Raw genomic sequence first — 22,991 nt, 5'->3', positions numbered from 1 at the left:
AACTGCTAGCACCAATTATCCAACAGAAATCTAATAAGCGAATAGATTTCCAAACATTCACAGGCCGCATAGAATAACACAGATCTAGAAACATTAACCAAGAAACAAATAAATCACTGAAATGAAAATTGAGCAAATAGCATTCTTAGAAAGGAAAATATTTGACAAGTATCTAACCAAAGAAAACATTCATTGAATTTTGGGCGGTCTCAATAAGCAAGCCATGTTAACCAGAAACAACATTCAGAGACTTAATTGAATATGTAAATATAAAGTATTAAACGGTGAAACAACAAAAAACTCATCCATCCTTGACCAAAATTAAGGCTACATACTAATCAGAATCAAAAAGAGCTAAATCATTAAAAAGGTTATAACGGCCACCAAACGTTGCTCTTTCATAAAACCAGTCTCGACACATAAAAACTCAAAACTAAATCTGTAATTTGGCATGCAAATTACACCCAATACCACTCTTCAATAATGCCTTAAGCAGTGGCGGCTGCTCCCTTCTTCCTTGGTTCTGCTTGAGTACCTAACAAAAATCACAAACAACGAATCAACAAACAACAATTGAACTCAAAACTACTAAAAATCAAACATAGCCCAACAGCTCAAGAAAAAGAAAATCTCATACCCTCTCTGAAGCCGCTCTTGAACCTGCGAGGCAAGTGGCGGAGGTACCTCATCCTTCCAGTTCCAGTAGTCTTCCTTCGGATCGCCTTCACACTCCAGTTATCTAAAACCCAACACAATAACCAAAAAACATCATTACCCCCAAACACAACAAATCACCCCTAACACAAACATAAAACAAATAGAAAACAACGCATTCACATCAATAAAACCAAAACCAACAACCATAGCTCAATCAAACCCGCAAGAACATTTGAATCAGTAATATGAGTTACAAACGCTTATTATCCCAACCCAAGACATAAAAACAATCAAACAAAAATACAAACACAGTGATGAAAGAAAAGCCCTCTCATTTATTTTTTTTTTTTTTTATGAAAAAAAGATTTTATAGACCAAACAAGAACGAAGTTCAACACTCCAGAAAACTGGATGCACTTCTCAATAGGGAAACAAACACACAATCTGCAGAAAACAGATCACTACAAAACACTTCCCTTAAAGGGGAAAAACACGGCTACTGCAGAACAAAACTACAACTACCATATCTGCAGAAAACATATCACAACAAACACTTCCCTTTAACTGCAGTACAAAACCACTAATACAACATCCAGATCTGCAAGCCCTCTCATTTAAGTAAACAACAACAACAAAAACACAACGACCCAGTACCTTAAATTGACTCAGAAACAAACCCAGAAGCACATAATCAATCAGAAACATATTTAAACATCCATAGAAGAATATGCGCAGGGATAAGAGAGAGGGGCTTACACGTCCTCTTGCGGGCAGCGGGGAACGCACATGCGGAGCAGCGACTCTTCTGGAGATGGAAGCTGCGGCGGCCACACCTCACGCAGAGGGTGTGGGTCTTGTTCCTCCTCTTTCCGAAGCTCCCTGTTCCCTTTCCCTATATCGAAATATGATCCAGAATCAAACACACACACAACGAGAGATCAGAGAATATAGATAGAAATAGCTTGTGTACGCATAGGTTGGTGTCGAGATCAAGAGAAATGGCTTACCATCGGAGCAAATGCAGAATCGGAGGCAGTGCTAGCGGCGGGAGGCAGATGAGTGTGCGAGAGAGAGAGAGAGGGAGCAAGGGTTTTTAGTAGACTCTAGGGTTTGTTAGGGCAAATTCGGAAAAATGATGGGTGGTAACGGATTGGGCTTTACGATTTGTTAGATTGGGCTACAAATGGGTTAGGCTATTGCAGGGTCTCATTGGGGAGTTCTGAGAATTTGTGGCCCACCTATCCCTCTATCCACCATTTTTATGTGGCTTTGGTGTTCACAATCAAAAGAATCGATCTTCATGTATTAAACTGTTAAAACCACCGCCAAAGTGATAGTCGAGTTGGTAAATCAGCAGGGGATAAGACTTAATTCTTTTTCTCCTTTCTTCTTAGTAGTTGCGGGTCTGAACCCGCTTGTGATAGTAGTCCACGAACCCAATGCTACTAAGAAATGATTTTACTAATTTGTACTTTGGTGGAGCTGTGGTGACGAACCCGCATTCCAATGCAGTAGCTATAGCACAAACCGAACATTCCACAACGGATGAGAACCTTGATGATCACATCCAAGAAAAGTAATTACACTGGTCGCCCTTCCCGCCTTTTAATTAGAAAAAAAATATATATACCGTTAAAACCACGTCACATAGTAAGGATCAGGACCCATGTAACTATTTGCTATTTTTAAAAGGGAAAAGTGAGATCAGTGCATATAATTTTACCGAGGAGGATTGGCTTATGTGCTTACTAAAAACTTGTAGCACATTTCCTCTAAAATTAATAAGGGTCAGATTTAATCAATTTTTTATTCGAATAGTTCATTGGGAATTAAAAACTCATTGCGGTAATAAAAATAAAAATAAGTCTCGTACATAACTTCTATCCAAAATTTTGACAAAAATCGTCAAGGTGTCATGGCAGTACTAATCATATTGTATCCTATATTACTTACAATTAAAAAAATAAAGAAAAAGAAAAAATAAATAAAAGCGGTGAGATAGACTTTTATTTAGGTAGATCATTTTAAATAAACAATCCAAATTATAACAAGTAAAAGATAAGGTTGGTTTGGGTTGCTATTAGAGTCCAAATTATAACAATCAATGCCATTTATTTTAAATGAACATAAATAAAATGTAGTGCATTTGGTTCAAAATATTACATCATATCTCAGTTCATGGATACGCGGAGTCCATTTAAGGATCAAGGAGCATGTTTGGCAAACCATTTTCATTATCTTTCTATTTCTTTTAACTTCTTCCTAAAATATCAAATAGAAAACATTCTAATTTTTTTTACACTTTTTATATCATATTAATAATTTTTTATTACTATTTAAATAAAAAAAAAACACACTACAAAACAAAAAAATTTCACTTTTCTATAAAACATTATCATATTTTATATCACATCAATCACTTCTTATTACTATTCAAACAAATACTTCACAACACAATTACATACCAAACAAGCACCATCTTCAATGTTTAAAATTACACTAGCCTATAATTATAAAATTATTATCATTCATTTACATTTAAAATAAATGGTCTAGATTTTGTCACATCATTTGCTTTGACACAAGAAAATGAATTATTCAACCAACTGTCCAAGAAGATAGTCAGGTCACTACTCAAGAGTTTTGGGGATAATCAACCATATCGAAAGAATAGCTCAACCACCTCAAAATTCATGAAAAAGTTAGAGGACTACCTCTGAAACCTCCAAAAGGGTGGCTGAATAACCCCATAAAAGCCTTGAAATAGTGATTTGGTTACCTTCAAAAGTCTTTTAAGAACGATTAGCCACTTTCTCAAGTCTTATAAAGGGTGGTCATATTGAGAAATGATTCGGCCACCTCTTTTAGGTGGTTGGATAACAAAGTTGTTTTCCATAAATTTTTATTTTTAAAAATGGATGATACGGTAAAATATTAACTATCCATTTTAAATTAGAAGTCGCGATTTTAATAATTGGAAGCCTTACAATTCTTGAGCATGGTAAAGATTCTGAACCCTTATTTGGACCCAACAAGATGAAAGAATTCAATGAAAGTGGTTTGCCAAGACCATGTTTGTGTTACAATACTGAAGCAATCCAAATAGAAAGTAATTCAAATTATCCTAAGATTACAACTGAATGGAAGGATAACTATGCATTAGAAATGGTTGGGTTCGATTGATTACCCGATATGGAATTATTTGAACTGGTGATGCTTAGGGGAAGCACACATCTTGAACTGGTTATCACAAAGATGTTTCCCTAAGCATATTTGCAAGTCCCAACAAACCGCTAAACCCATCCCAAAAAACTAAATAATAATTTATAAGTTGCTATGCTATATCTCACATCAAGATTGATTAATGATCACCTATCCAAAATATCAAAAAAAATAATTCCAAATAAATTATGGACTAGATTAAATACATAATCTGAATTTCTTTTACAGACAGCAATGGCATTGAATGCGTAAAAGAAACATTATGAAATTCATATTATAAATTTAGATAATGGATTACAAAAGAAATTCATTTAAGCAAAACTCAAAAACTCTTGTTTTTAATCTACTAATTATTTTATTTTGTTCTTATTACAAACATAATTACATATTTAATCACTATTACGAACAAAATCCAAAGCAAACACTCAATATTTTCTGTCGTTAAAATTGTTTTTCATCGCTTCAATTCGAGAAATCAACCGCAACAAACTATTATCAAACACGGTAACAGCAAAAACATTTAACCAAAAAAGAAACTGCAAAGAGAGAAGAATTAGGAGCCACTGAGCATAAAAAAGGCAATCTAATTGGCCATTAGATCTCCAGGATTGTACAAAATAAACTGAACGAAGAGAGGAAAGTTCCAGATCTAGATCTACTACAGTTTGTCTAACCAAAATGCAACATAAATTTCTCTAAGCCCTCTCGCCTCTAATCCTGCGAGCAAGCTGGATATCCTTGGGCATGATGGTGACTCTCTTGGCATGAATAGCGCAGAGATTGGTATCCTCGAAAAGCCCCACGAGGTACGCCTCAGCAGCCTCCTGAAGAGCGGCGACGGCGCTGCTCTGGAAGCGGAGGTCGGTCTTGAAGTCCTGAGCGATCTCTCTCACCAGCCTCTGGAACGGTAGCTTCCTGATCAGCAGCTCCGTGCTCTTTTGGTACTTCCTGATCTCTCTCAGAGCCACCGTCCCGGGCCTGAACCTGTGTGGCTTCTTCACTCCTCCGGTCGCAGGAGCCGACTTCCGGGCCGCCTTAGTGGCCAGTTGCTTCCGAGGCGCCTTCCCTCCCGTCGACTTCCGGGCAGTCTGCTTGGTACGAGCCATTAGGGAACTCGCTTGAAAATGTGAAATGTGTTTGTTTCTCGAAAAGGAAATTCAGATCTATTGGAGCGATGGAAGACAATTAGGGGTTTGGGGGTTTTATAGTTGGGGTTTTTGGGGGTGAACGAAGTGGGAAATTTTGAAATTTTTGAAGAGCGAATATAGACCGTTGATAAGTGGGATAATCGACGGTTGGCGCTATTTAACAGAGTATGACACGGATCGTGATCCGTGTCATTCCAAACCCGCCAATAGCATATTTTTCTTGGTTTTCTTTTGTTATCACCCCAAAAAACAAAGAAAGAGAAGGAAACAGCTTCATCTTCATGGTCATTGCCACATTAGAATATTAGGTACTACAGTTTTACTTCGTTTTTTTATAAACTCCCTTAACAGTTCACATTTTAGGCATTGGCATTATGAGTGCCACATTAATTGTTATCATATTTTACTCGTAATTAATGTCATGCAAACTATTATGTGATATTCTATCTTTTATTAGGTAATGTAGTAAGTAATATGTGGATTGTCACATCAATTTATAATTATAATAAAAGTTGTAATACCTCTAATAAGACTCACATTTTTTAAGTTCAAAGCTTATATATCACTTATGACATTTCATTTAAACAGGCTATACTAATATTTGTATCCCCTTCAAGTAGAACAAGTTGCAAATCAACAACTTCAAAAGCAACTGCGCCCAAACTAAGTTCATCCGACAGAGCAACAACTTGTGGGCCAAATAAAAAGATCCCCACCTTTTTTTTCGCACCTTCCGCCCTGTGCGGCTTTTCTGCCTCCTCGTGAGGCCTACCCACCTCCTTGTGAGGCTTCTCCACCTCATTTCGAGGTTTATCCACCTCCTAGTGAGGTTATCTGTTGGGTTTTTTCCCCAATTTTTCTCTCTTCCCTGTTTTTAGGTTTCAGTTTGAAATTTCATATTTTTCTCTGAGGTGCTTTACAAATACTCGGTTCTCCTATGTGGGCTTCGGATTCCAGTTCTGAAATTTCTCTCTGTGTGGGCTTGCTTTGCGATTCGGTTTTGCACGGTGCTTCCATATGTGCTTCGGATTCCATATGTGATTTGCTGAGTTTCGGATTCCAGCTCTGAACTTTCTTCTTGTGGGTTGTTTACGGTATGTTTTTCTCGAGCTGCTGTCTTTCAAGAGTTTGGTGTTTCTTGAGTGATTTTGTTGATGATTTTTGGGCTTAATCTCTGTAAGGAGTGGATTTGAGATTTTGGTTGATCATCTTCGGTTTTACTTGGTTGCTGGCTTCAGCTTTAGCTTGGAATACCTACTGTGTGATTGTCTTGATCGGGGTTTTCGGTTGTTTTAGAGACTCTGAATATTTTATTGCTGTATTTTCTCTTGCTCGGTGGGTTTGAGATTTTGGTTGATTATCTTCGAATTTACTTGGTTACTGACTTCAGCTTTAGCTTGGGAATACCTACTGTTCGATTGTCTTGATCGGGGTTTTCGGTTGTTTTGGAGACTCTGAATATTTTATTACTGTATTTTCTCTTGCTCGGATTTGTCTAGGTGGAATTCTGTATTGGTTTGCTGGGTTTGCTAGGTCTTATAGTTGAGGCTGTTCCCTCCATCACATGAAAATATTATCTTGGAACTGTCGGGGATTTGCCCAAGCCCCGACAGTTCTAACCCTCAGGGCCCTTTGCGTCTCCACAGTCCTGATATTATCTTCCTTTGTGAATCAAAGTCTCCCTTGTTCCCTGATCAAAATCCTTTTTCTCGAATGGGTTTTCCTCTGCTGTTTCAAGTCCCTGCCTCTGGTTCTAAAGGTGGCCTAGTGGTGGCTTGTAAGTTTGGTATTGATGCTGAGCCGGTGATTCAAAATAACCATCAAATTTCTATTTTGATTTACTCAGATCCGGTCTCTACCCCCTGGATGGTCACTTTTGCTCATGCTCCTTCCATTTGGCACGATCGTAATTCGTTCTGGTTAGATATTGAGCGCACTGGTAATCGGTTTTGGGGCCCCTGGCTTCTAATAGGTGATCTTAATGCAATTCTCTCTTCTGTTGAGAAATCTGGTGGTCGACAAAGTCTTGGATCTACATCTCACAACAATTTTTTGGATTTTGTTCATTCTAATGGTCTTATAGACCTTGGCTATTCTGGCAATCCTTTCACCTGGAACAATAAAAGACAAGGGCGGGATAATCTCCGCGAAAGGCTTGATTGTGGGCTCTCTAATAAGGACTGGGTCCTCCTTTTCCCTAATGCCCATATTTCCCATCTTCCCGCTTCTTCCTCGGATCATAATCCCATTTTGTTGTCTACTTTAGGAAATTCTCCCCATCTACCCAAACCTTTTAAGTTTGAGGAATTTTGGACTCGGGATCTTTCTAGTCATACTGTTAGTGCTGATGCCTGGCAATTTATCCCCAATGGTTCAGCAGCTTTCTCCTTGTGCAGAAAATTTAAAGCCACCAAAGCTGCCCCGAAGCTTTGGAATACTCTTCATTTTGGTAATATTCAAAAAAATATCAAGCATCTTTTGGAGCAGATCAATTCCATTCAATGTGCAGCTCCCGATCCTTCTTCTTCGGCTATAGAAGACAATCTCCATCTTAATCTTCAAGAAGAACTTCTCCGAGAAGAAAGTCTTTGGAAACAAAAATCTCGGGAACTTTGGCTTACTAGCAATGATCTAAATACTAAATATTTCCATGCCTCTACTGCGATCCGGCGCAGGTATAATTCTATCTCTTCCATCAAAATGGAAAATGGCCTATTTTTGAATAACAGGAATGATATAGGTCTCTATTTTTCCGAATACTTCCAGAATCTGTTTACTTCCTCAAATCCCTCTTTTGATGATGAACTAGACTCTCTTTTCTCCCCTGTGATTTCCGATGCGGAGAATAATTCTATCTGCAGTATCCCTGATGAAAGTGAGATCAGACAAGCAATCTCCCAGCTTGGCCTCACAAAGGCTCCTGGTCCAGATGGCTTTACTGGTCTTTTTTTCAAAACTTATTGGAAAACAATACGTATCAATGTCATTCTTTTTGTCCAGAGTTTTTTCCGGAATGGTTTTCTCCTCAAAGAGTTTAACCATACTCATTTGGCCCTTATTCCCAAGATAGATAATCCTCTTAAGGTGACCCAATTTAGACCCATCAGTCTGACTAACTTTTCTTATAAGATTATCTCTAAGATCTTGGCTAACCGATTTAAACCTTTGCTTCATAAAATTATTTCTCCAAATCAATCTGCATTTCTCCAAGGCAGGTCTATCCAGGATAATTCTGTACTTGCTCATGAGCTATTCCATACTATGAAGCAGAAAAGGGGTAGAGGTGGTCTTATGGCTCTGAAATTAGACATGAAGAAAGCTTTTGATAGAATGGAATAGAGTTTCCTCTTCCGTATTTTGAAATCTTTGGGCTTCCATTCTAAATGGATTCGAATGATTGAGCAATGCATCTCTACTGTGTCTTTCTCTATTCTATTGGATGGCTCCCCTTTTGGCAGATTTTTTCCACAGCGTGGTCTCAGACAAGGGGATCCCCTATCTCCTTTCCTTTTTATCCTTGGTTTGGAAGTGCTCTCCAGGCTAATTATCAAAGAAGAATTGGCTGGTAACATTCATGGCATCAAAATCTCTCGGCACAGCCCTTCAGTTTCTCATCTACTGTATGCGGATGATTTGATGGTGTTCTCTCAGGCAAACTCCTCTGAAGCATCCAGTATTCTGAATTGTTTGACAAAATTCTCCTCTTGGTCTGAACAAAAGGTAAATATGGAAAAATCTTCTCTGTTCCTCAGTAAAAACAGTACTACTGCCATCTTAACTTCCATCCATTCTATTCTTCAACTGAAACCCATCCCTACCAATGCAAAACACCTTGGCCTCCCCCTTTTCTTTCTTAGAAACAAGAATCTGGCCTTTGATGATCTTAAACTTAAGATTCTCAACAGAATTTCGGGTTGGAAGGCTAAACTCCTCTCTCAGGCAGCCCGTACTACCCTTATCCAGACCGTTGCCAATTCCATCCCCAGTTATACAATGTCCCTCTTCTACCTTCCCAAATCCTTTTGTCATTCTATAGACTCTATTTTGAGAAAATTTTGGTGGGGTTTTCCCCAGGATAAATCCCACAATTTATCCTTATTAAGTTGGGATAAAATCTGTTCCCCCAAAGCGGTTGGGGGCCTCGGTCTCAGGTCTCTAGAATATCAAAATATTTCTCTTCTATCCAAGCTTGGTTGGAATATGTTACATGATCGTGGCTTATTTTGGGTTGAAGTTCTTGCTTCCAAATATCTTCGTCATACTAAATTCTTAAATTCAAAGCCTTCGCCCACAGATTCCTGGTTATGGAAAGGTATCCTTAAATGTATACCTTCTGTTCAAAAGGGTGCTTGTTGGATGATCTCCTCTAGGCTGAATTTGAATATTTGGGATGAACCCTGGATTCCAAATATTGAAGGTTTTAAACCTACCCCTCATCCCTCTCTCCCTTCTCTTCCCAACTTAAATATTTCTGACCTCTTCTCTTTCCCCTCTAGAGGTTGGAATACCCCCCTTATACTTTTTATTTTTGATGCCCTCACAGCATCTAAAATCCTTGATATCCACCTTCCTCACAAGCCTTCTCCTAATCTATGGTCTTGGATCCCTTCCCCAACTGGCAGATTCTCGGTTAAATCAGCCTATGAAGTGATCAATCCTTTATCCAGTTCCACCATCTCCCCTTTGTGCCCTTCGGATTGGAAGTTGCTGTTGAGTCTTAAGATCCAGTTTCGACTAAAGCATTTTCTGTGGAAATTAGCTTGGAATATCTTGCCTATTAGACCTAATATTTTCAGGTTTTTGCATTAGCAAGATCCGGATATGCTCTGTTGCCCTTTTTGCCAACTCTCAGTGGAGTCTCTTCAACATATATTCTTGAGTTGCCCTTTCTCTAGAATTATGTGGCAGAATTCCCTCTGGCCTTTGCACACGGTTTCTTTCTCTTATTTGCCTTTTGTTGATTGGATTAAGGCTTTGCTTCGGCCTCATTTCTTTCTTGGCATCCCGGTGCAAGATGTGCATAGTTTTCAAATTTCTGCTTTGGTGCTAATGGATCAGATTTGGTTTGCTAGGAATAAACTTATTCATGAAGCCATTACCCCTGTACCTCTCACTACTCTTAAATGTATCAAGAACATCACTCAGCATCACTTGCTGGCTTGGCAGAATAGCAACTTGGCTGATTGGGATCCTCCTCCCTTAGGTTCTTTTAAAGTCAACTTTGATGTGGCCATTCGTCCTACTTTTGCAGTTGCTACTGCAGTTCTCCGAGATCACTCTGGAAAATTTCTGGTAGTAAATACTCTGAAGCTGCCCCCTATGGATGCCTTGATGGGTGAAGCCCATGCTGCATTATTGGCCTCCAGATTGGCTGTCTCAATGGGTTGTTCCCCCCTGATCATTGAAGGAGACTCTCTTCTCACTATTTTGGTTTTGAAAGATCCTTTACTTTTCTCAGACTGGATCTCTGCACCAGTAATTTCTGACTCTCTTGTTCAATTGCATTCCATAAATGTTTGGAGTGCTCTTAAGATATCTAGATGTGCTAATTTAGATGCACACCTTGTAGCTGGATGGGCCGCTTCCCACCTTGTGTTCGGAAGCATTCCCACTTTTTCACCTTTCATTTCCTCTATCAGATTAAGGAGTGGAAAGGATCCTCCTTTGTAATTTTCCCCTTTCCCCCTTTTTCCCATATTTGAATAGAAAAAAAAAAAAAAACGACTTCAAAAGCAATAATTCACAAACTCTATTAGTATATTTGTTAACACTGGGAAGAGTCATGGACAGATTCTCCACAGGGGTGGGCAAAATATCCAATGTCACCCACCGACATCCAACAAACCACCTTCGACCGCCTACCACCTCCCAAAATAATCAAGTTTTAGAATAAAATATTTATATCGAAGTTGGATTAGTTTAGTAATCAGTATTAAAAATGGCTTCCTCCATGACCTTCGAAGGAGCCTCCTCTTCTTCTTCTTTCACCCGTCGATGGCTTTACGATGTATTCTTGAGCTTTAGAGGCAAAGATACTTGCGGCAATTTTATCGCTCGTCTATACCTTGCTTTGCATGAAAAGGGAATCTCTACCTACATGGACGAGAAACTTGAAAGAGGGGACGAAATTTCACCGGCACTTATCAAAGCCATCAAAGAGTCGAATACTGCAATCGTTGTACTCTCTAAAAACTATGCATCATCCACGTGGTGCTTGCGCAAGCTTAATTATGGAGATTCTTGAGTGCAAGGAAAAAAACCAACAAATCGTTCTGCCAGTGTTTTACAAAATAGATCCATCAGACGTACGAAATCAAAAAAGGAGTTTTGGTAAAGCGTTGGCCAAACATAAAGCCAGATTCAAGAGTGACAGCACTGTGCAAAGCTGGAAGGCAGGCCTAAATAAGGTGGCCAACTTGTCCGGCTACCATTTGAAGAAAGGGTGTTTCTCACCTTATATATTTATTTACCTGCAAAATAATTTATTGAATGTGATAACTTAATTTTATGCATGTCACTTTGAAAGCACGTACTTTTATAGCTTATTTCATAATTTTTTGTGTTAAATAAAATAAATTCATAAATTATTTTGTACAAGACCACGTAATTTACTCAGATGATCTAAATTGCTGAAGATGAACTTTTCATTTATTTTTGGGGCGTGGTTTTGGAATAATTCTAAACGTCATTTTCATATATTAATTTTGTTTACCTCGATCTTAATACCTTGAGAAAGGTTGTTGTAAATCTCTCTTGAATGTGATAAAAAAAAAAAAACGATTAAAGTCTAGTATTTTGGAAATGGTATTGTTTTTAATTTAGTTTTTAGGGATAATTACATTTTCCCCCCCATGAACGGTAACCGGCTTGTGTCATTTTGTCCCCACGAACTACTACTTCGACCAAAATAGAACATCCAACTACCAATTTTACATCTTTTGTCCCCTTTCGTTAGACAGACTCGTTAAGTGCGACGGTTAACGGGTCACATGCTGTCTAGCCCATTTTTATTTCGAAATTGCCCTCTAGTACAGTTGATTAAAGACGAAAATACCCTTTTTAAAAAACCGGTTGAATTTAAAAATAACAAGTTATTGATTTTACGCATATGCCCTTATTTTTTAGCGTGGAATACCTCAAATGCCCCTGAATTTTTGTTTCATTCTACCCTAATCTGTGCCGCACACTTCACTCTTTTTGGATTTACACCATACTTCACTTTGAACACTCAAAACCCTAGAACAACATTCAATCCTCACGCGATCTTCGAACATCAAAATCGCCCTACAACAACTACTAATCTGCTACAAATAACTCTGTTTGTCGGAGATTTTTGGAATTTTAAGTTTTTTTTTTTTTTTTTTAATTTTATTGTTTTCCTTGTCTCTAACCAGTGACCTGTTGCTTTTTTATTGTTGATTTCTTTTTGTTGTTATTTGTTGGTGGTACCCAATAGATCTGCTACTCGGGATTTGGTTTTATTTGTTTAGGGTTTCCTCTTTGCCCCAAGTGGTCCCGCTGTGGTCGGCCCTTTGTCGGTGCTTGTTTGTGTTTGGTTCTTTTTTTTTTTTTTTGTCTGGAAGTGGTCCCCTTTGTTACTTTGTTCCCCTTTGTGTGTTTGGGTTTAACAATTTTTCCCTGAAGTTGTCCTCTTTGTTCCCCATTTGTTTGTTGTGTGTGTTTTTAAATTGTTAAACCCTTTGTCAGAAAGATAAACTATCATCTCCCAAATGGTTTCCTTTGTTCCCTTTTGTGTGTTCAGGTTTAACAATTTTCCTTTGAAGTAGTCCCCTTTGTTCCCCATTTGTTTGTTGTGTGTGTTTTTAAATTGTTTAGGGTTTAGTGATCGTTGGGTGTGTTTTTAAATTGTTTTCCATGAAGTGGTCTCGAATGTTGAATGTAGGGTTTATTCAATACATACATTATGAAATCCGCCTCTTATCAAACACGGTATTTGGTCAATTAGTTCACTGTGCTGCTTAGATGATGTCATTTTTCTCACAATATGACAGCATTTAATGAATAAATGATAAGTTCTAATAAGGAAAAAAAGATGGAAAAGAAATTATTCAACTTTTGAAAAAATTACTCCTGTCCCAAATTGTTTGTCCACCTTAGGAGATCCAACTTTTTAAGAGGATATCCTTTATTGCATTGCTTTTGAAATAAAACTCACCCATTCTTAGAACTACTCTATTTAATTAAAACTCAAATAAAGCAAATGGAAATTAGGCATTGAGTTTTCAAAAAAATGGTAAGTTCAAAAGATTATTAGAATTGTTTCCATTGACTTTTCAAAATGGGGAATATTTTGGAACATCCCAACTTAAAATAAAGGAAAAGCAAAAAATCAGTATGTTGTGATACCTCTGATTATCATGTATATGTATTAAATCCTATATTAGGTAGGTGGATGGTGAAAGCATGCATATATTAAGTCTCACATTATTACAATGTGAAGTAGTTCCTTTGTCAGTGTTTATTTAAAATTTAAAACTCAATTCAGTGTTTGTATGTTTTATGTGCAGTGTCAATCAATCCTATCACTTGAACAATGGCAAACAACGATGTCATTTTTAGGGTTCATTACGGGGGCCGGTTTGATCGGCGATACAAATGCACCTATGTTGGAGGGCAAATAAGGTTGTATGAAGAATCGTATGACCTGGATTGTTTGTCTTTTTTTGAGATCAAAACAATGGCTAGCAAATTTGGATACCAACCAGGTGTACTATCAAATACCCGGAAGAGAATTAGATGATGGGTTGGTTTTATTGACATCTGATGAGGATGTCGTCAGAATGGTTGAGGTCTTATTAGGCCATACACTTGTAGTACTGTACACGGTGTCTTTTGCAGATGCTGGTGTTGAAGTAGGGGCAAGTGAGGGTGAGGGTGAGGGTGAGGGTGAAGATGATGCGGAAAGTGGTGATGAGGAAAGGAGGATGAAGGTTATAAATGATCCATACTGATAGGCATTGATAAGTGACGATGACGATGCATGGGATGAGGCTGATGAACCAGAAGCTGGTAGTTCAGAACGTGATGATGATGATTATATTCATGATTTTAATGATGAGGGTGATACTAATGAGGAGGATGGTGGTCATGAGGAGGGTAGCCATGAAAAGGTAGCTGATGTTAGTGGTGCAAGTGGTCCGGCTACTATGTTTGGCCGAATGTTGGATGATGAGGAAGAGGATAAGGTATCTTCTAACTTGGCTAGAAGTGATATCCTGGTAACTCCCCCTAAAAGTGATGGGGAGTATGAGGCGAGTAGTTGGCCTAAGTGTGTTACTAGGATTTCCCAGTTTCAAGATGTGGACATGGAAGACCCACATTTGGATGTTGGCATGTCATTTGAATCTGCTGCTCAATTCAAGAAAGCTATGAGAGAATCGAATTTGTTTAGGGGTAAAGATATTGTGTTCACAAAAAATGATGGGGACCGGGTTCTTGGAGTTTGTATGAGTAGGGCCAAGGGTTGTCATTGGAGAGTTTATGGTTCACTGGTTACGGGTGAGAGGGCTTTTATGCTTAAGTCACTGAACCCTAAACACCAGTGTACACGATGTTACAAGTCTTCGATTGTAACGTCTAGATGGATTATAGAAATAATGATCCACAAATTTAAGACACAACCAAACTATCCAATTGCAACTCTCTTTGATGATGTAAAAAGGAAATTGAATATGGATGTCACTGCCAGACAACTGTACAGGGCCAAGGTGAAGGCGAACTAACAAATAGAAGGTAAGCACAAGGAACAATACAAGCGGCTATGGGATTATTGTGCAACAGTTAGACAAATGAATAGAGGGAGTACAATGTTGATGAAAGTTGAAAGGCCTACTTTAGATGTTCCACCTACTTTTCAAAGGTTGTATATGTCTTTGGCAACATGCAAGGAGGGTTTTAAAAGGGCTTGTAGGCCGGTGATAGGTGTTGACGGCTACTTCCTTAAAGGACATTTCAGGGGGCAATTGTTGGCTGCTGTGGGAAGAGATCCAAACGACAATATCTATCCGATTGCACTGGCTGTGGTTGAAACTGAAACCAAGGATAGTTGGTCCTGGTTTTTAGAGACTCTAGTGGTGGACCTTGGTCCAAATGGCTATACTGGGTGGACATTCATTTCTGATAGGCAGAAGGTATGTCTGGTTGCTTAGTTTGAATATTAAAATATTGTCTTTTCATACATTTTCACTTGTACATTTACTTTCATTGTTTCAAATCTCTATTTTTTATTTTTAATTCGTCTTCTGTTGTTCTCTGCCTAGGGGTTGATACCAAGCTTAAAGGAGGTCCTACCAAGTGCACCGCATCGCATATGTATATGACACTTATATGCCAACTTTATGGGTGATGGGCACAAAGGATTGGTGCTAAAAGACAAGTTGTGGAAAGCAGCAACTGTATATAGTTTTTATGGGTATCAAAGGGAAATTGAGGTGCTGAAGAAATTGAGTCCAGTTGCCCATGCTTATTTGGAGAAGATTGACCCTCATACTTGGGTTAGAGCTTTCTTTGACACCACCCCAAAGTGTGACTTGATCATGAACAACTTATGCGAGTGCTTCAACTTGTACATCATCCAGGCCCAAGACAAGCCAATCATTACCATGCTGGAGATGATTAGGAAGAAGTTGATGAGGCGATACTAGAAGAAGAGGCAGGGAATAAGGGAGTATGTCGGGGAATGGTGTCCAAAGATATTGGCAAAGTTGGAGCAGTGTGGAAAGGATGCTGCAGAGTACAGTTTAACTTATGTTGGGGATGGAATCTATGAAGTGTTGTGCAGTTATGACACATTTGTGGTTAGCTTGACGGACCGTGTTAGTGGGTGCAGACAGTGAGATATGACTAGCATTCCATGCTCACATGCCATCTCATCCATGTTATATCATTCCACCAAACCTGAACAGTACTTGCATCCATATTATAGTGTTGAGAATTACAAAATGGCTTATGAACCAATGATATACCAAGTGCCAAGCGAGGACCAATGGGTCAGAATCGGGCAAGATGAGGTTGACCCACTTGTTGTTAGAGTTGCCCCAGGCTGGCCCAAGAAGCTTCGGAGAAGGGATCCTGATGAGCCAAGAAACCCAAATTGCATGAGGAAGGGTGGTGTAAGCATGAGATACTCGAAGTGCAGGGTAGTTGGCCATAATACTAGGACTTTCCTTAAGAGGAAGAGGAAGTCCACTCCAAGTACTGCAACAAAGTTGAGCTTTGATGATGTAAGTACATATATCTTAAATGCCACATTTTTTATAACAAAAGACCATTGCCAACCAAGTTAATAATTTTCCTAACCTTGATTGTTTGTGTCGCAGATTCCTTCTCACCCAATTGCTGATGGTTCACAGCCTACGCAATCATCTACAGCTGCACAACTTGTTTCACGGCCCAAAAAGAGAGTTCCACCTACTATTGTTGGTGTAGGTATCAGTAGCATTTGTTATTACAAATATATATTTGTATTATTTCTAATAACGATGTTGCATATGTAGCTTGCTTCAACAAAAAGGAGTAAGACAACGGCTCCCTCAATGCATACTCGGGCATCACAAAGAACAAACTCCACAGCTGTAAGTAAATATAGCTTTCCACCCTAACCTTATATGTAAATAGACTTTGAATTACTAATAAGAGTGTGTTGCACAGGCAAAATCTGCTGCTGCAAGACCTATCAGGAGGTCTAGTAGGTTGTTGGCAGCATTTAAGAAGCCCAATCCCAACAAAGAGATACCTATTGTTGACCTAACATGTGATGATAGACAACCAATAACTGTACTAGCAGTATTCACTCGAGAACTGGCCAGGGCATCCGGAGTTGTCATTCGAGAACCAGTAAGGAGGCCAATAAGAGTGGTGGTACCAAAAGTGGAGAAGGGTCTACAACGAATGGAAGCTAAAAACAAAGGGAAAAAACCAATATGGCAGCCTTGATGGGTTTTTGGAAACTGTTGTTGGAAATATGATAGTCAACAGTTTTTTGATGTTGTAGTTTGAAGTATGCATGAACAATGTATTGTGTTGTTGGAAACAATTTGTTGGTTTGAAGGGAAATATACTGGAACAATGCTATGTTTTCTGATTTTTTGTTGTTGGAAACTATTTGTTTAGGTTTGTAGTTGGAAAAAATTTGATTTATGTTGATAGGAACAATTTGATGATGTTGTGCTGGGAAATATGGACTCTGTTGGTTTGTAGTTGGAAACAATTTGTTTTGTTGTTGTTGGAAACAACTTGTTTAGGTTTGAAGGGAAATATGCAAAATGCCAAAATGCTATGTTGTACTGGAAACTATTTGTTCAGGTTTTGTATGTTGGAAGTATAGGTCAGTATTTTAGCATATGTACAAGAAATTATGAATCAAATTGGGATTGTCAAAATGCTATGTTGATGATACCAAATTTCATGCTAGAAAATTATACAGATTTTTTACATATTCCCTCCATGAACTAATTGTAATTGTCAAAATGCCACCATGAACTGACCACCCTCACCAAAATAAGGCATTGAACACCATATGCTATCAACCAAACTCAAGTTAATGAATAGAGGGAGACAAACATTACAAGTACACTACACATTACAAAGTTTACCAATACACTAGTTACAAGGTTTCAAAGTTACAAATACACTAATTATTACAAACATACTAGTCATTACAATTTTTCAAGGTAGCTGTTTGTAGGACATATGTCCTTTACTAACACCATAAAAGTTGCCCCAAAACACAGCTAAGAATACAACAAAAAAAATTCAAGAAAATGCCAAAAGCCGGCTATTTGTCTTCAAAATTTTCACTTGCATATCATATCGAATTGCTCCGATCCCTAGCTTGGCCTTCAATTCTATAACTTCCTTGTTCAGCATAGCGTCCTTGTGTTGCACACTAGCCAACGCTCATCTAGCATGTTCACACATTTCAGAATCTTTCCATTGGAAGAATCTGCAAGACCGACCAACCTATTCAAATTAGAGGTCATATAAACAAGGTTAGTTTTTCAACGTTAAAAAATGTTCAATGGAAAGCCAAGTATAATAAAGAGTTGGTACCACTTTACTAACATAATTATATTAATGTGGAAACAAGCATACAATGCAATTATGATACATATAGACATGATGTACATATTAATCTGGCTCTTTTGCAAATTAAGCATGATTATATCTATAAATTAAAAAAAATGGAAATCTGGCATATATGACTAAGCTCACTGACCTCTTCTATATTTTTGTCTCAGGTATATGTGTATACTGAATATGAAATTCCAAAGGTCTTATCAACTTCAACATCTTGCCAAATGTTTCAATTTGTTAAGATACAGTACATGGAAATCACAAAAAGTGGTGCTTTCAACTTCCTTATCATTTAACCAAACCAAAAACAACATATTTCTACTATAACATGAAATATTTGTGTCTTATCCTTTTTCTTTTTCTTTTTTTCTTTTTTTCTTTTTTAATAAATGTGTAAGGTGAACTAAATTGTCTCAGGTGGTGGGGGAAGGTCGGGGTAGGGGCTAAATAGAAAACTCATCTATGTGCTTAATACATAATGCTACTAAGATTATTTACAATGCCAAATAGTAGTGTTATTATTGCTAAGGTCCTCAGCAAATGACGAGAAGAAAAATATTAATGCTTTGATTTCATGAATTATCTAAGAGGTATTCCCCATTGTCCAAAAACTCCAGTTACCCATTGTCTGAAAACAATAACCCCAAAATAGTTCAGGCAAAAAAAACGCCTCATGCATTGTCTATAAACTTTAGCTACCCTTCGCCCAAAAACAAGAAACCAAGAAACCAAAAAAAAAAAAAAAAAACCCTAAGACAATAATCCAGATCTAAGATCTAATTTTCAAACCCTAAAAAAATTACCCATTATCTACAAATATAAGAGAAGAAGCAGCCGAAGAAGAGGTACTACCCATTATTTACAGATCCATTAAAAAAAAAAAAAATCTTACCTCATAGTTCACACAACAGTAGAACAAGCAGCCGAAATTTTCATCAGTGAAGGAAGTCTTCAGAGGTGCAGGTACTCTACACCGGCAGAAGGGCTCCCCGGATGTTGCTTCGCTCTTCCATGAACAAGACATTGAAGCTCTTCAAGGTCGACTCCTTCAGCGGGCTGCTGCTTTGAAGTTGAAGTGGGAGACCGGGTGCAAAAATGACATGAAAGAAGCTTCTATATCTTTCCTTTTGAATTGTTTTGTTTTTCTTTTTTTCGTTTTTTTTTTCATAAATTTTAATCAACTGTACCGAAGGGTAATTTCAGAATAAAAATGGGCTAGACAGCACGTGACAGGCACTTGACCCGTTGACCGTCGCACTTAACGGGTCCGACTGACAGAAGGGGGCAAAAAATGTAAAATTGGTAGTTGGATGCTCTATTTTGGTTGAAGTAGTAGTTTGTGGGAGCAAAATGATACAGGTCAGTAGTTCATGGCGGGAAAAAGTAATTACCCCCAAATTTTAGTATCAAGCAATCATGCAAAATAAAAACAAACAAATGCATTTTTGAAAATTGAAATAATAGAAAACGTGTGCTAATTGTAGTTGCTAATAGTTTGGTTGGATCAAGTTAGTTGCATGCTTGGATGGTGGCATGCTCTTGGTAGTGTTTATGTACAAGTTATTAGGACTGTTGAAACAGAAATATAAAAAATAAATATGCTATTTCTTGTTCGTATTATTACTATGTTCAACATCATACTTTCTACCCAATTCTTATTTCTTTAAATTTCTCTGTCATTTATGGGCGTTTGATAGTATCAGAGCCATCGATTTCAACAATTTTGAAAGAAGTAGGAGAAGAAAGTCCTAGACACGTAAGGGTCTTGACACGCTTTTTAATTTTCTTTACAACCTCAGTATGGTGATCTAACCAAGGAGGGGGATTTTTTTAGTAATCTTTGATATAAAAGTTTTTTTTACATATTTTTCTCAAATTCTTATAATACTCAGAAACATAATTTAAACTTTCTAAGAATATTTGAAGTTGATTTTTATCTTTTATTTCATTCGGAAATTTATCAACAAATTGTATGGATCTTTCTATATGTGTTATAGTACCCTGATAAATATTGTGTCCTAAAAAATCTAATTTTGTCTTGGAACAATTTTATTTTTGTTCGTGATAATACTAAACCATTATATTGTATAATTCATATAAATGTATTTAAAAGTTTCCAATGTTGTTCTATATATTTTGAAAAGATTACGACATCATCTATGTATACAATTGAAAATTCAATAAAAGGTGTAAATATATCATTCATTATATTTTGAAATTCACTGGGAGCATTTTTCAAACCAAAAGGCATAACACTCCACAGAGGTAGTAATAAAGAACTATGTATGCAGGGTCTTTAGTTGTGGTTGGCCGACTATCCAAGTACAATCATTTTGCATCTTTAGTTTAGCCCTACACATCAACTTGAGTAACTCAAATATTCATTGCTAATATCTTTAAACTCCATGCAATGCCTACTTCAATTGTATCCACTATCCAATAGAGACACAACCTTTACTATTGCTTGTTGGGGGATCTCTATATTGATTGAGAGTTAGTTTATTATTGGAGAATAGGAGTTAGTAACTAAACCTTAGTTTTTATTGCTGTCACCAAATGTCGAATGTTCGATTATCGAGCATCGAATGATTGATGGTTAGGTACCGAACGATCGATGGAGACAATAATGACCTGATTAGGGTTTTATTAGACTTTGTAGAGTGTTATGTGTCTCATTATACCATGCGGTTTGCTGTATTAAGGAGTTGAGATGTCAGAGAACGTGAGTGAACGATCGAGGTAAGTAAATACTTACGAAATGGATAATTTTTTGATTATGTGATTATGATATTCTTTCAATGCTTTCAATTGATTAAACATAGAGATCTATGTTATGAGCCTATTGATCTATCAAATAATGTAAATGAAAAGTATATTGTATTTTGAATAATTGGACAATATATGATGGATTGTCATGTACAGATGGTAGGCACCAGAACGGTGTATAAGCTCCAGGGAGGGAGCCAGAAGATATTATGGGTAGGGGCCAAGTCAGGGGTTAAAAAATTTTGTTATTAGGGGCCAATAGGTTAATTACCTTAAAAAAAAAAAAAAATCTAATTAGGATTTTGTTACCACTGTCTGCATCCCATGTACACCCTTAAATTAAATATTATCTACAATACTTTTAGAAGCGTCAGCACGTGTGCCTAAAAAAAAAAAACAAGTAATTAATCCTAAAGAAAAAGTTGAGCCCCTGTTCCTTTTCGTTCTGTTCTTAGGCCATCTCGATTTGTTTTGAGAGAAAGACGCGTTTCGCAATTTTGGCAAGCAATTCATGGAAAATTAATTCCCAAAACAGCAAAATCGATCCAATGGCTCTCTGTGTTGAAAACCTAGTTCCAGAGCACCAGAGGTTAAGCTTAATCGGAAGCTTAAAGGCCTTAATTATCAGCAAGTATATCCCACTTCACTCTCTGAAATCTTCAAATTCTGAAACATTCACAGCGAAGCCTTTGGGGTTTTAGACAATGTAAGTTCGCTTTGTTGTCATTCGATTTGTTTGGTTGATGAAAAAATTAAAATCTCTAATTTTCTTCATTTTCATTCATTCGCAATTTTAACTCTCTCTCTCTCTCTCTCTCTCTCTCTCTCTCTCTAAACTTTTGTTGTTTGTTTTCCCTATATTTTCTTCCAGTTGTTGGGGTTTGTATGCATTTAGGGGAGCTGTTAAGTTGTAACTTCGTTGTCAACAAAGAATTGATGGAATCACCGTGGATCCTGATTCGGATTGGAAGTTTGATGCTCCGTTTTCAGAGCTTAATTTATTGGAAATGAAGCTCAACACCTCTGCAAAAGTTCCTATGCCTTTTATCAAAGCAAGACCACGGTATCACATTTTTTTTAGAATTTTTTTTTCAAAAAATTGGGGGGGGGGGGGGGGGGGGGGTCTTCATCACTGGTAAATGGTCCAGCTTAGTGTCGCATTGGTACCAATTTTTTATAGAGTCCCCCCCCCCCCCCCCCCCCCCCCGGTCCCTTCCTTCATCACTGATAAGCTTTATTCAATGGTCCAACTTAGTATCGCATTGGTACCAATTGTTTATAGAGTGGCCGACACAATCGTGTTTGATTGACGGTTATTACAGATGAACGTTATTAGTGGTATGGATCACCCGGGATTTTCGCTTTTGATGGATGGTATGCGGCAACATTAGGGCATCGGTGTTGTATTATAAGTCCATCGAGACAGTGTCAATCCTAGTTAAAATCTTAGATAGACAACATGAAGAAAGTTATAGCTAAACAATATCTTATTATGTGTAATTTCGAAGTTAGCATGATTTATGCATTAAACTGAGAATTAATCCTGATATTACGCCTACTCACTTCAACATTAAAATCCACTTTTGTAATATCGTAGTAGCAGAGTCCATACCTATGTATTCTCAATCGGTGGAAAGGGCATACTTTCAGGATCTGAGTTGCTCAATTTGAACACTTCCATACCATTTAAAACGACATCGTTGATCGCAAAGCTAGCTTCTCTTGGGTGTAGAGCAACGAATAGATCATCCTTGTTTTTGAATCCTCACTAGTCACTACATTAGTCTACATAGTCCTTAAAAAATTATAAGGTTTTTTTTTTTTTTTTTTCTTGATAATTATACGATTTTTTTTTTAATATATATATTTTTTTGTACATGGATATGAGATGAAAAGATTAGGGAGTGCAAACTAATTCATAGAGGTAGGAACAGATTTTACTTAGTTTAAATCTATTTTTTTTTTTTTTTAATAATTTGATAGAAATTATTTTAAATCAAAATAACCCATGAGCATTTCTTATAAATCATCCACACTCTATGTGGAATATTCATCTTCCCAATATGGGATCGGAGTATTACAAATTCTCTCTTTAAGCCCATG

General features: G+C 37.5%; 2 protein-coding genes across 2 annotated transcripts; both read right to left on the bottom strand.

Annotated features, from left to right (window-relative positions):
- Positions 1 to 226: 226 nt before the first annotated feature.
- LOC133868603 (large ribosomal subunit protein eL37x) lies at positions 227 to 1,816 on the bottom strand. The gene is made up of 4 exons (XM_062305533.1): positions 1,665 to 1,816; positions 1,414 to 1,549; positions 638 to 739; positions 227 to 535 (listed from the first exon to the last, which is right to left on the bottom strand). Exons 1-4 carry the CDS (start codon positions 1,665 to 1,667, stop codon positions 489 to 491), a joined length of 288 nt encoding a protein of 95 aa, XP_062161517.1. The 5' UTR covers positions 1,668 to 1,816; the 3' UTR covers positions 227 to 488.
- A 2,607-nt stretch (positions 1,817 to 4,423) lies between these two features.
- Positions 4,424 to 5,065, bottom strand: LOC133868290 (histone H3.2). Its single transcript, XM_062305105.1, has one exon. The coding sequence runs from the start codon at positions 4,983 to 4,985 to the stop codon at positions 4,575 to 4,577; it is 411 nt and encodes a 136-aa protein (XP_062161089.1). The 5' UTR covers positions 4,986 to 5,065; the 3' UTR covers positions 4,424 to 4,574.
- Positions 5,066 to 22,991: the final 17,926 nt, after the last annotated feature.

The sequence above is a fragment of the Alnus glutinosa genome, chromosome 5, assembly GCF_958979055.1.
Source record: "Alnus glutinosa chromosome 5, dhAlnGlut1.1, whole genome shotgun sequence".
In the NCBI taxonomy this organism is placed as follows: Eukaryota; Viridiplantae; Streptophyta; class Magnoliopsida; order Fagales; family Betulaceae; genus Alnus; species Alnus glutinosa.
This window is presented reverse-complemented; position numbering and strand designations above follow the sequence as displayed.